The sequence below is a fragment of the Vidua macroura genome, chromosome 8, assembly GCF_024509145.1.
Source record: "Vidua macroura isolate BioBank_ID:100142 chromosome 8, ASM2450914v1, whole genome shotgun sequence".
NCBI lineage: Eukaryota > Metazoa > Chordata > Aves > Passeriformes > Viduidae > Vidua > Vidua macroura.
This window is the reverse complement of record NC_071578.1, coordinates 33466394-33480124: the sequence shown is the minus strand read 5'-3', so window position 1 is coordinate 33480124 and position 13731 is coordinate 33466394. Positions and strand designations below refer to the sequence as shown.

The window sequence follows — 13731 nt, the reverse complement described above, 5'->3', positions numbered from 1 at the left end:
CCAGCCCCAGGGGAGCAGCCCTGGGATGGGGTATGGGGGGATCCCCATCCCCAGGGATGCCCTGACATGGTCCCAGTGATCTGGGACAGCTGCCCTGAGCCTGGCCAGGGCTCCAGGGCCCTCCTGCTTCCAGCCTGCAGGTTCCCTCCCAGCTCTGGTTTAGCCTGGAACAGGGCAGGGTTGAGTCTGGAGGAAGTTTTTTCACAGAAAGGGGTGCTCAGGCCTTGGCAGGGGCTGCCCAGTTAGCTTTGGAGTGCCCATCCCTGGAGGTGTCCAAGGAAGGGCTGGAAGTGGCACTCAGTGCTCTGGGCTGGGGACAAGGTGGGCACAGGGTGGGTTCCATGGGCTGGGAGGGCTTTTCCAGCCTCAGGGATCCTGTGTGAGCTCCTCAGTGTCTCTGGGGTTCACATGTCACCAGGTGAGCAGCCTGTCACTGTCCCCAAAACACCTGCAGGCGCTGGGGACTGCAGCAGCCTGTCCTCAGCCTGGCTGTTCTCCCATCTCCTCAAGGCTTGGAAAAGTCACTTCTTCCCGAAGCTGTTCCTTCCCTGGCCACTGGGAACGAGCTGCCCTGACTTTTACAGCCCTTTGATCTGGGAAGTCCCAGCCCTGCACTGCTTGCCTTCCCTCTTCTCCCCTCTCTTGGCCTGCTCAGCTGGGCTCGTGTCCTTCCTCCTGCATTCCCCATCATGCCCCGGCCAAGCACCACGTGTAGGGGTCTGTTTACACCTGACAAAATCTCAGCTTGTCCTCAATCACCTCTCTGCTGCCCAGCATCCATCCTGATGATTCCTGGCACCTCCTGAAGCTTTGTAGCTGGTGGAGGCAGCTCCATAATGGCATGGTGAGTCTCAAACGAGGTGCTTCAGAGCCTGCTGGCCACCTCAGCTTTGGCAGCACTGAATGTTGTGAAGGTTGTACCTGCTCAGGGGCTCCCTGTAATGAACCTGGAGCAAATTCCCACCCTGAGGAGCAGGGAAGCTCAGCTCCATTGTGGGGAATTTTCTTCACAAGCCGGAGGAGGTCTTGTTTATTTTCCTTTCCCCGAGGGAAAAGGAGTAGCTGGAGTAACCTGGACAAAGGGTAGTGTTGTAGATGGGATGTTACAACTTTATATTTGCATGTTTATAGGAATTTTATATTCTTTTGAAGCACAGCAAGAATTTTGCAATGCAGTGTGATGATTTGTGGCTGTAAGAAGGGGCCTGGTGGACATCTGGGAGCCCAGCTGGGCACAGCTCCTTCCTGACGGGGGACAGGGGCTGGGTTCTGTGTGAGATCTGTCCCCTGAGCTGTGTTTAATGTGTTTAGCAGCAGCTCTGCTCCCTGGCTGGGCTCCTGTGGTCTGCCAGGAGGAACTGGGACAAGCCCCGGGGAAATCACTCCTGCTGCTGTTCCCGCTTGGAAAAGAGCCCCGGGATGGCTCCCGGCTGCTGGCACCACGTTAAGCTCAGGGGAACTTAGGCCAGGGAACATTATTTCCAGCAGGGAGGGATGTGCGAGGTCCTCTCCTGCTGGCATCCTTTCCTCCAGGGCAGCCCTCCAGCCTGCCCCAAAGCCCTGCTTAATCCCTGCCTTCCCCTCCAAGCACACCAGAAATCCATCCCCCTGTCCCAAGGGCTGCAATGGCTGGAGGGAAGCTGTGGAAGAGGATGGAGGTGACAGCCTGCAGGAGACTCGTGGGGCTGGGGCAGTCCTGCCAGAGGCTGGGTCAGCCTTTGAACAGAACAGAAAACTGGGATGGAAGCCAGTGCCCTGCCTGGGGCGTGCCAGGCTGCTCTGGGCCTTTGGCATGGCACCCAGGAGCCCTGGGTCCCAGGGGAGGAAGAAAGCAGAGTGACCTTGGAGTAGATCCTTCTTGGAAAGATCTGAGTGCAGGGGTGAGAGGCAGCTGGACCCCTCAGCTCCTTCTTGGAGGGAGAACTGGAGAGGGAAAGGGAGCTTCTTCAAAGCCCTTCGTGCTCAGCCAGTCCTGCTTCCCCCATCTGGCGGCTCCGCCACCACCTACTGCCAGATGCCCATTTCTCCTCCTTTCCTCTCCCCAGGTTTTGTGGCTTGGTCAGTGTTTCTTTCTGCTCTCCCCATTTCTTTGTTCCCCAGCATATTTGTGGGGAAAATATGAAAAAAAAAAAAAAAAACAAACTCTCCAAGTTTTTTCTTTTTTTTTTCCTTGGGGTCATTTCAGGGTTGGTTTCTGGTGGGGTTTGAGGTGGAATCTGATTTGTCATCTTCTGGTGTGCTGGGCATTAGGTCAGGCTGGTGAGGGAGAACCACCAGGGGCCTGTCAGTTGGGAGAGCTGGCAGGAGACAATCCTGTGCCATGAGTTTGGTCAGCCTGACCCACTGTGGAGTGAGCTGTTCCTTTCTTTATACAACATCAGCTGAACTGCTGCCTCTGTGTGTGCTACTCACAGAAGCCTTGGACCTCCATTCAGTCACAGGAAGAGAGACATGGAACTGAACTCCACAATCAGCCAAGCTGGATTTCTCTGTGGCATGAAATTAAATAGTATTTGAATGCTCACCGTGGGGCTAATGCTACTTTGTGCAGCTTTTTATGAAGATTACGAAATTGCAGCAAAAAGCAGATCTTGCTGTAATTAGAAGAGTTAATCATAGGGAGGAATTAGGATTCATGCTTGCTCTGAAATTTTCTAAACTGCTTTAAAATTCCTTCATGTGAAGGAGCTGAACTTCACTAGGAACCTTTTGTATGCTGAAGTGTGGTTTTCTTCATTCATTTGAATTGCAGCACAGAAGTCACAGGGCTCTTTTCCCCAGAGGTTCAAGCGGCTCTGAGTTCATTTTGTTGATATGTGAAGTCATTTTGGTGCTTGTCGAGCCATACGACCGTTTACTTGATGTCCTTGAGGCAACCCAAGCATTTTATTGCTATTTATTCACCCTTTGAGACAAGGTTTGAAACAAAAAGTCACAAAAATCATCAAAGTTTCAAGTCAGAGGCTACTAAGGGAGAGCTGGGAGATGAACCCCCAGCAGCTGGGGGAGGGTCGTGTGTGAAGGACACGCTCCACATAATGCACCATTAAAACTTCATGAAGAGGTGTCCCAGAAAAAAAATACTACAAAGCACTAGGCTTAATATTAAATTGTTAGTTTTAGCAGTCTGGTCACTTTCAGGAAGGAATAATCAGCTTAACCACAGCATTCCCATATTTAATGTTCTGAGCGGAGAGGGATTGTCTGATTTTCTTTTCCTTTTTTTTTTTTTTTTTTTTTTCTCCTTTTCACAGTAATTAATGAAAGTCAAAAGCAGCAACTGGAATCTGTGAGCTACTCATCCCGCTACGCCCTGGGACTGTTTTATGAGGCTGGGACAGGGATTGCTGTCCCCTGGGCTGCTCAGTACATCACTGATAATCCCTGCATACGCTTCATCTCCATCGATAACAAGAAGCGCAATATAGGTCAGTGCTCCCATTATTTCCCTTAAACACAGCCACAATGGAGGGTGTAGACCATGAGAAATGCTGTTTAATTGAGTGTTGCTATTCTGAACAGAGCGAGTGTTTAACGCCAAGCCGCAGCGGATGGCGTTTAATGTCACATTTGGCCTGTAATAAAGCACACAATGAGAGCGGGCCGGCCCTCAGAAAATCAGCCCCCAGCACATGGTTTATGTTACTGCGTTTATGAAACCAGTGTCAGGGGATTGGAGACATCAAAATGTTGCTATTCCAAGAAAGAGCTGGGGTTCCTTTGTTTAAACACTGATTCATGCACTCGCCAGTTTGTCTCCCGTCACCCGTTACTCTACAACTCCTGCTCTTTCCACAAGGCTTGGAAGTAAGAATGGGTTGGATAGCTGGAGCTGCTCAGCCCAGTTCAGAGTTAGCCAAGCTGCTTTGGTGACCAGGGAGAGTCCCTGAAATGGCTGCACGTGCTCAGTAGGGCTTGGAGAATATTCCCCCAGGACAGACCCTTCCCCTCTCTTTCTGGAGGATGGCAGTTGAGGAAGTGTGTGCTTTATTCATTAAAGGTGTTTCACCTACCAGGAGCGTGGTGGCATAGAACAGCTTGAGAGAAAACACTTGCAGACCAATCAGAGTCACAGAATCCAGAATGGTTTGGTGTATGAGGGACCTTAAAGACCCAAAGTTCTACCCCTTTCCATGGACAGGGACACCTTCCACCTGTCCAGCCTGGCCTTGGGCACTGCCAGGGATCCAGGGGCAGCCACAGCTGCTCTGGGCACCCGGTGCCAGGGCCTGCCCACCCTCCCAGGGAACAATTCCTGCCCAATATCCCATCCATCCCTGCCCTCTGGCACTGGGAAGCCATTCCCTGTATCCTGTCTCTCCATCCCTTGTCTCAAGTTCCTCTCCAGCTCTCCTGGAGCCCCTTTTAGGCACTGGAAGGGGCTCTGAGGTCTCTGCAGAGCTTTCCCTTCTCCAGGCAGAACACTCCCAGCTCACTCAGCCTTTCCTTGTAGGATTGATTCTCCATCCCACTGTGCAAGTGCAAATTTGTTGTTTGCCCTAAGAATTTAGCCTTTTGATCTGAAAAGAGTGAAAACAAAAGAGAGGAATGGCTGGACTGGCAAAATAATGCTGGATGTATCCACCCTGATGTGCTTTCTCCAGCAGGGACTTAGGTGAATGTGTGAAAAAAGAGCCTAAGGAGAGCCAAATACAGAATGATCTTTTTTTCCTCTGGCATTGTCTCCTTGTTACTGACAGCGTTCAGCTGGAGATTTTCTTGCATCTGAGATTCTGTTGTCATTGTTGTGTTCAACAAAAAAATACCTGATTGTTAGTAGGACCTACTGATATTATCCTTACCAGTGTTGAGGAGGAATTCACCCATACCTTCCCCACCTCTCTGCACATGTGATCTCAAAGCCCCCGCACCAAGAACAGCAAATATGGAACTATGATGGAATTACCAAACAGCTTTGCTGTCTCCAGATGCAATTGAACCAAGTACAAAGCACATTATTTGGGGCATTTTGTTACCAAATACGCAGAAAGTACCAGAACATCAGTGCTGACACATACCTTTCTCACTGAAATTCCCCTTGAATTGTGGGAGAGTTCTGTTTGTATGAGCAAGTTTTTCCAAGAAGAACAAATTGTGTGTGTGTGTGTCTCTTCCTAGGAGACAGACTTTAGACAGCACAGGCAAGGGAGGTTGAGTGTGAAATTTATTTACGTGTGAAGTCCTGCAACCAAAACACATGAATAAAAAGTTCCTTTATGCTTATTTTAGCACATATGCAAGTATTTTGCATCTGCATTTTTCTTCCTGTGCTTCCGACTGGCCTCCAGAAGACTTCAGTGGGAGGCACAGGAGCACCTCCCTGTCCCTTTTAACTCCACTCCACTCATTGTTCTTCCCATTCTTTCATTCTTCAACCTTGATTATTTGGCCTCATCTGAAGAAGAGGATGGTGATGACCAAGAAGTAAACATTCAGAGAAAGCAGAATTGCTAGGTGAGGCAGCTGAGATCTTCCAGAGCAGTCGTCATTCCCAAAAAGCCATCACTTTCTCCAGTTGTTTCTTCACCTGATGTATCCACAATAAATGGAGGCTTTTCTCACCATCACTGCCACCCCAAATAGTAGGTTTTTCAAAAACAGCCTTGAACAGTAGAGATCCAGAGAAAATAATGATAGCTGATAGTTGTCCCCTGCACGAGGTTTGGAACTGGATGATCTTCAATCAATTTTATGATTCTATGATCCTGTGAGCTTCCTGCTGAAGGACTCATATAACGTCCCTAAAGGAGGCAGGCCTCAAAGGCCAACAACAAAGGCTGTTGGAAGCCCAGATTGTCCTTGTCACTTGTCTGAGACGTGGCAGTCCCTGCCTTGACTCAGTAAAGCAGAGACATCCAACTCGTGGGCGTTTCACGTCGTACCAGTGAAACCCAAACTGGCCTCGTTGTTGTAATCACGCAGCGGGGTGGGTTTGGTAAGGCAATTTCCCTGATGCCACCAATTCCTGGTGTAATCAGGAGCTTCCAGGAGGGAAGGCTTTTTCCAGCAGCTGAGGATCCCAGCTGCTGTGGGCAGAATCCCGTCCCTGCCTGCAGAGGTGATGTTACGTAAGGAAGAGCCCACCAGAAGTGTGTGCTGAATTCCCCGTGTGGCGTGCATGAATATTAAACACTTTGTGGGACTGGCTGCCTCAAACACCCCATCCATATTTATACCGGGTCGGGGGGAACAGTGGGAATTCTCCAGCATAAATTATTTCTGGAATACCGCAGTCTTTGCATCTCTCTGCATTCCAGGAGGACTAAAGATAGATGACACATCAAAGGGGAAGTGGTTCCTTTCTTTTGCTCCAGGATTGTGGGGTTATGTAATTTCAAGGGAAGATCTGCCTTAAAGGTTTTTAGTGTTGTATAATTCCTGAGTATCCTCTTCAATTTGGAAATAGAGATTCCTTTCCTTCCTGAAATAAGATTTTTTAGGAAGATGAAAGAGTTAAAGAACTATTTAAGTTTTTGCCTTGTTACGCAGCCAGTTGTGTTGTAATCCTCTGCCGGCCCTGCCTGGGTTCTGATTATTTTAGAAAAATAATCAGAAACTGTTGGGAAAGCTAATGAAATGCTGGGTTTCTGAATATGAAAAAGTCAGTGCCATTCTTTCAATGACTCCTCCCAAATGTGCCTTGTCAGACAGTAGATTTTATTCCAGGGAGGCTATGGGACCTTAGGAACCATGGGAATTTCTGAGGATAACTGGGGGAGCTTGCTGGCCCTCCTTCCAAACAGCAGCATGGCATTTTGAAAGTGACCCTCCACCTCTCTTGCTTTCTAGGTGTAGTAAAGTCGATCACTGCTCTTTTTTAAACTTTTAGGTAGGGTTTATGAGGCCTGCACATCATCTTTTGGCACCGTGTGGTGCCTCCCAGGGAGCAGGGATGCATTTCCAGCCTGTCCGGAGGTGTCCAACTTCTCTGCTGCCCTCCACGCTGACCCAGTAGCCATTTCCTTCTTCCAGGGTTTGTTTGGTGTGGCAAAAACCATTCTCCTTCCCCTCCTGCTATCCAGGACCAGAATGGGGTTTACATGGCAAAACACATCTCCTCAGGAAGCTTACAAATCCCTGAGGGTCAGGAAACAACCGCATCTTGGTTTTTATCGGGATCCGTTATGGCTCCAGGTTTTGGGCAGCAACGTGAGAAAAATACTCAATACTGTTCCCCTAAAATGAGGAGAACACTCCTGTGGGAGATGTTTGCCTATCACATCCATGGACAGTTTTCTGCTGGAGACCAGGTTGTAACCCTTGGATGACCCCTGAGCACTCCAGCAATTGTTTTGGAAAGCTGGAATGTGTCATCTTCCCAGAGGAGATCTCTGGCTTGAGGAGCTGGAGATTTCTTCAGTGGCAGACAGAGATAAGGAGTTTATCAAGCTTGGTGCCTAATAGCCAGAATGGTCAGCAGGTGTTCAACCACCTCTTTCTTTGTGGATTCCTCTGTCAGAAAACACTCATTTGCTGAAACTAAAATAATAATGTGCTGGTCCAAACAAAGGTCTAACCAGGAGAGGCTTCCAAAGGAGGGAGTTGCTGGGTAGGGGAGTGAGAGGGAATCACTTAATTGAACACCCAGCTCAGCCGAAATGCAGCATAACCCATGTTGTGTCCTTGCTCCATCCTGCTCCTCAGGGCACCCAAAAATCCCCTAATCCAGCCAAGTTCTCTGGCTGCTGGTGGTTAGGCCACATCTGTAGGGTGGCAAGCCAACGTGCCAGCGGGGACAAGAGTCAGCTGCTGCAGAGAACCTGCAACCAGCCCCAGATGTAACAAAGCCTGGCCCTTTCCAGGTCTGCTGGGATCAATGTCAGCATTTGAGCTATGATTTCATAGATGAGAGCAAATGTTTCTGACAGGACAAAGGGTGATGGTTTTAAACTGAGGGAGGGTCGATTTAGATGAGATAAAAACCCCAATTTTTTTACAGTGAGGCCCTGGCACAGGTTGCCCAGAGAAGCTGTGCCTGCCCCTGGATCTCTGGAAGTGCCCAAGGCCATGTTGTTGCAGAGATTGTCCTCCTTGTTATTCCTTGTGCTTTTTTCCCATCTGGAAGAAGAGAGTAGTACCACAGATATTTTTGTTCTTACTGACTCCTAGGCCAGAGGCACAATTGTCAGCACGTGGGGAAGGCAGGTATGAACGAGCAATCCTTCAAAAGCACCTCTCCTCTTCCTTTCTTTCTTCCAGAGTCTCCCAAAGTTGGGCCCTCAGTCGTGGTGCACACGACTGTGACCTTTGGAAGCGAGCACCTGGACTCAGAGCCTGCAGAGGTGCAGCAGATCATTCTCAACCACCTGCAGAGGATTGTGCCCTCCCTGCCTAAACCAAGCAGCATCAAGTGCCAGAGGTGGAGATACTCCCAGGTACTCCCTGGAGGGACCAGTCAGCTGGGAGGACCTGCTGGGCTGCATTGTCCATCCTCAGGGAGCAAGAGGAAAGGGGATGGTTGCTCAATATCCACAAGACATTCCTCCACGTAGCCATGAGCAGCATCCAGGGCTGGCCAGCAAAAGCCAGGTCATTTTAAGCCATTTTTTAACATTGTGGGCCTGGCTCAGCAGTGAGTTATGCAGCTCTGCAGAGTAAGCAGGGGTAGGAGTAGTGTACAGGAAGGAAGCAAATCCCACGTAATTCGGTGGGATTTTCACTGGTATTTAAAAATCATGACTCAATGTGTCCCTCTGCATCCAAAAGTATTATTAGCAAAATTCCCACCCTGCCACAGAAAAGCAGAAGTACAGATGTACTAATTGTTATTATTTGATTTGGCCCTGCTCAATTTAACAGAATGTTATGCGAAAAGTATTTTAAAGTAAACTACCTAAGGGTAATAATAGCAAAATGTGTCTATTTTGCAGTCTTCTTTTAAAAATCCAAGGAAATGGTTGGTGATTTCCTAAAGTATTGGAGACTATCTCCATGTTTACCCAAAGCCTCTCAAGTTAATTTACATTGGTGAATTTGAACGTGGAGGTTGATGCAAAATATTTACTTTTAAAGCAGTCCCCTAAAAATTTTTCCTTTTTTGAAGTTGCTGTGGATAGCTGTTGTGGAGTCTGCTCATACCCCTTGATCTGCATCCAATTTGGGAACCTGGTCTCGTTAGCACAAAGTTTATTTTTCTGCGAGTAAAGCATTGGTGGATTGCAAAAGCAACCTTAGCAAGGGCAATAATACTTATAAAAAACCCATCAAAATCTTGGTGTGTTCTCTAAGTTCCTCTTTATCAGTTCAGGGTTGTTATTTTTTTTTTTTTTTTGGGAAAACAGGTGTCACTGTTAAGGTTCCCTGGTTGTGACATCTGGTCTTTTCTCCTGCCTTACCTGCTGAGAGCTGCTGGTGCTCATGAGAGCTGTGGGTGGGAGGGGGGAGAAGAGTTGGATGCAGCGCTGGAAGGGGTTCCCAAACCCCATCCAACTCCCGCTTCTGTTGCTGCTGCCAGCCAGGGCTCTGAGTCCAGCAGCTGCTGGTGCCACAGGAGGAATTATCACCAGCCTGTAATTTGGTGGATGAATGTCAATATGTCTTAGGTTGCAAATAATTCTGTGTAGGTCAGACCCGTTATCTCAATAAAGAGATCTCTAATACCACCCTATAAAATAATCACTGCCTAAATGAAATATCTGGGGCAGAGCTCCCTCTTTTTCCTAAAGCTCTCTTTAATTTCAATTATAATAAGCTGTTGCCACAGAGGCCAGGGGAACTGATAAGATGGGTGCCTATTTCCCCTGACTCTTTTAGTTCGGATTTATCCTACTTGTTAATTAAATCCGGCTGTAACATCCTTCACATGGCCAAATACAATCCTGGGATTAAAATGCAGACATTACAATTATCCATGGCAGATGAGGGATTAGGACTTCCAAAATTCTACTGACACTACTTAGCAGCACAGCTGCAGTTCTGGATCCCCTTGCTCTAATTATACTGAAGGCACCATTAGCATTCAGAGCCAACAGCTCCCCAACCCACCGTGTGTCTTTAGCAGAGTCACTTTTTATGGAATTACTGGGGCTGGAAAACACCTCCAAGATCATCAGCCTTTGACCAAATACCAGGAAGGGTAGGAGCTGTTTGGTACAGCCAGCATCAAATAAACACTGGGTAGCCAAGAAGAAAGGACACTCAGAAAAGACTTTTTCTGCCAAGTCTTTTGGCATTGTTTGTAGTCAGCTGGATCTGTGAGAAAAATTCAATAATAAATTAAGTACTGACTTCAAACTGGTCTGAGGGAGAATCTCTCTCTGGATTTGCCATACCTGGATAGACTCCTCTGTTAAGCTGAATAAAGGGTAAGGGGTTACAACTGGTTATTTCAGCAAGTTTCCTCCTTTGGAGAGATGCTAACACCCAGTAGCAGAAAATGCAGCCAGCAACACAAATGTGGATGCTTTGCAGCTCATCCACACATGGCAGTGGCAGAGAACGGCTTGGCAGTGGCCAGCCAAGGGTACATTTGAATCAGTGGAAAAATCCCCTGGATTTAGCAAGATTCCTTGGGAGGAATGACAGTCCCACAGCAGTGGTTTACTGGGTGGAAATCCATGAAATGATCAAAAGAAAACTGAAAGAGTGTCATGCTTTAGCAGGTTGGTAATCGGCAGGAATTTCTGCATGGAAAGGGTGCTCAGGCCTTGGCAGGGGCTGCCCAGGGAGCTTTGGAGTGCCCATCCCTGGAGGTGTCCCAGGAAGGGCTGGAGGTGGCACTCAGTGCTCTGGGCTGGGGACAAGGTGGGCACTGGGCACAGCTGGGACTCCATGGGCTGGGAGGGCTTTTCCAACCCCGGGGATTCTGGGATTTTGTGATCCAGAGGTAGGAGGTTCCCTTTCCTGTGTTGAACCCACTTGCAAGCCCCTCTTTGCTAATGTGAGATCACCCTCACACCTTTTTAGATCTGTACACCAGGGTCAGACAAGTCATTTCTGCTGAGACGGGCTGACAATAAAACAGAACAGGCTGTAAAGTTTCTAAATTTGCACACACAATCAAGTTTTACTCTAATTATTCATCTCCCAGAAGTGTTTTACTGTGGTACTTTGATGGTTGATGTTTGGATCTACCTTTTGGAGTGGGAGGACAGGCTGGACAGGGCTTGGAGCAGCCTGGAACAGTGGAAGGTCCTTGCCCATGGCAGGGGGTGGGAAGAGGTGATTTTTAAGGTCCCTTCCAACCCAAACCATCCTGTGGTTCTGTGATGTGCTTCTCAGGAACTCAGATCTCTCTGGTGTGAAATTCAGGTAAATAAAATACTTTCTCTTCCCCCTCCCTTTATGTTTTTCATTTTCAGGTTACAAGGGCTGTGGCCAAGTGTCCAGGACAGATGATTCTTCACACTCAGCCTCTCCTGATCTGTGGGGGTGATGGATTCACTCGTTCCAACTTCGATGGCTGCATAGAGTCTGCCATGAGCCTTGCTGAGGCTGTGAAGCCTCATTTACAGCAATTTCAAAGCCAGGCTGCTAAACTTCCTCTAGATTTGTTATGAATTGTGCTGTGATGGATCGAAATTGAGTTTAACATCAATGTCATCTTGCAAAAAACAAATAAAGGAAGATGTATCGGTGCACTGGAATAATTATTGGGATGGAATTAAATTGAGTTTTCCAGGATCTGTGCTGAGAGTGGGTACTTTGATTGGAGTAAGACTTTCCCTGGCTCTAGGCAGAAGCACAGAGCTCCAGCACTCGTGCCAGGTCTCCTGATACTTTTACAGCCCATGAAAATTATGTCAAGGAGAAGAGCCTGACTTGAAGTAGCACAAAAATCCATGAAGCTGCAGAGTTTATTCCTTGGAAACTCCTTATTTACTCCTTGTCTGACTGACAGGACACAGGGAATAAATTCCCAGTGCCAGAGGGCAGGGCTGGATGGGATATTGGGCAGGAATTGTTCCCTGGGAGGGTGGGCAGGCCCTGGCAGAGGTTGCCAGAGCAGCTGGGGCTGCCCCTGGATCCCTGGAAGTGTCCAAGGCCAGGTTGGATACTGGGGCTTGGAGCAGCCTGGGACAGTGGAAGGTGTCCCTTGCCCATGGCAGGGGGTAACACTTGTTCAGAAATTACTCAGAAATTAACCAAGAAAAAATTTATTTTTTCTAAACTGGATTTTAACTTGCCCTTCCTCTTCAATCACGTGTCACAAGTCTAGAACCTCTCTACCACAGCACTGAAAATAACAAAATATAGGAATTTAAAACTTTAGAGGAGTACAATTCAGCCTCTGTTTTTTTTATTTTACCCCTGCATTTCACCCAAATCTGACATCCTGTATCAGAACAGCTGACCACTGTGATTTACTGCTGCCTTGGGCCATTTCTAGTGGAGTATTTTAAGTGACACTAAGAATTTAAGACTTGTTAATTTTAAAAGTAGGCAGAAAACTGGATGTGAGGTGTCTTTGGCTCAGTGGATGTTCTCTGAAGAGCTGTGATGCTTTTCAGGGGCTTTGTATCAGCAGCAGCCTCTGACCCCAGCAGTGACAGACCAGTGCAGATGTCTCTGACTTGTCCTTTCAGCAATCTCTCAGCTTTGGTCACCCTGATGCCTCAAAGTACCCAAATCACAGAACCAGAGATGCTTTTAAATTTGGAGCTCTTTCGAATCCCAGTGAGTCTCAAATTGCTCCTTCCTCATATCCCAGAATCAATGGGGTGGGAAAATCCCTCCCAGCCCATGGAACCCACTCAGTGCCCAATCCCCACCTTGTCACCAGAGCATTGAGTGCCACCTCCAGCCCTTCCTGGGACACCTCCAGGGATGGGCACTCCAAAGCTCCCTGGGCAGCCCCTGCCAAGGCCTGAGCACCCTTTGCATGGAGAAATTCCTCCTGAAAATATCATGCCAGTCTACCAAAATGCCTCTGTTCTGCAGCATCCCTCCAGGTTAAGATGATTTAGGTAAAAACTGCTTGGGGCTTTTTTAAGGTGGAGAGGAAAAGTTGTTGGATGTGTTCCTCTGGGCGGTGGGAATGCTGGGAGCAGGGAGATGTGGAATTCCCACACAAGGAGGGTGGCAGGGTGATGTTTCAAAGAGCCCACTGTATCCAGAAGGGTGGCAACAGAAGAGACTTGTCTGGTTGATTTCCTGGGATTTTCCCTGATTTTTGATTAACTGGCAGATCCATCCATTGTTCCCAGACAAGGGGGATGGCTGTGTCTGCTCTCATGTGTGCCACGAGCCCAGCCACTGCCTGAAGTGGGGCTGGAGCCTTCCAGCTCCCAGACCACAATGTTCTTGTCTTCCTCATGACAAGGAAAGCCAGGGCCATAGCTTCTCAAAGCCTTCCAGCTCCCAGCTGTGGTAACTTCCACCCAGGGAACATCCCATGGCAGGGCTGGCCCGTGGCACCCTGTGCAGCCACTGCTCTTACAGTGGGATCAGGGAATATGGGAGCAAGGCTGCCATGGATGGATCTGCCATCAAAAGTCACATCCACCCGGGGAAAATCCCAGGAAATCAACCAGACAAGTCTCTTCTGTCTCCAGAGACTTGGTCCATGGTTTTCATGGTTTTGCATAAGCATATGAAAATAAATTTAGAGATTAATTTAGTTTTGGAGACTTAGGGTTTTTGTGGTGGTTTTGTTTTGTTTTGTTTTGTTTTGTTTTGTTTTGTTTTGTTTTTTTCAATTATTATTATTTTTAAAAGGCAGCTGCAGGTGGGAGGTGCTGCCCAGCTGAAAGCACCCCTGTGACCACATTTCCTCTTGGTGGAGGGGCAGCG

The 13731-nt window shown here is 48.1% G+C and overlaps 1 protein-coding gene across 2 annotated transcripts in view; it reads left to right on the top strand.

Annotated features, from left to right (window-relative positions):
- Window positions 1–11622, top strand: part of RNLS (renalase, FAD dependent amine oxidase) — a 51224-nt gene extending 39602 nt beyond the window's left edge. Inside the window, exons 5-7 of one of the 2 annotated variants that reach the window (XM_053983829.1) lie at window positions 3255–3428; window positions 8200–8375; window positions 11301–11622. In XM_053983829.1, the coding sequence (XP_053839804.1) occupies window positions 3255–3428; window positions 8200–8375; window positions 11301–11498 (548 nt within the window). In that variant the 3' untranslated portion in view covers window positions 11499–11622. The remainder of the gene's footprint in view (window positions 1–3254; window positions 3429–8199; window positions 8376–11300) is intronic. The other variant, XM_053983831.1, reaches the window with a different exon arrangement.
- The last annotated feature ends 2109 nt before the right edge of the window (window positions 11623–13731 follow it).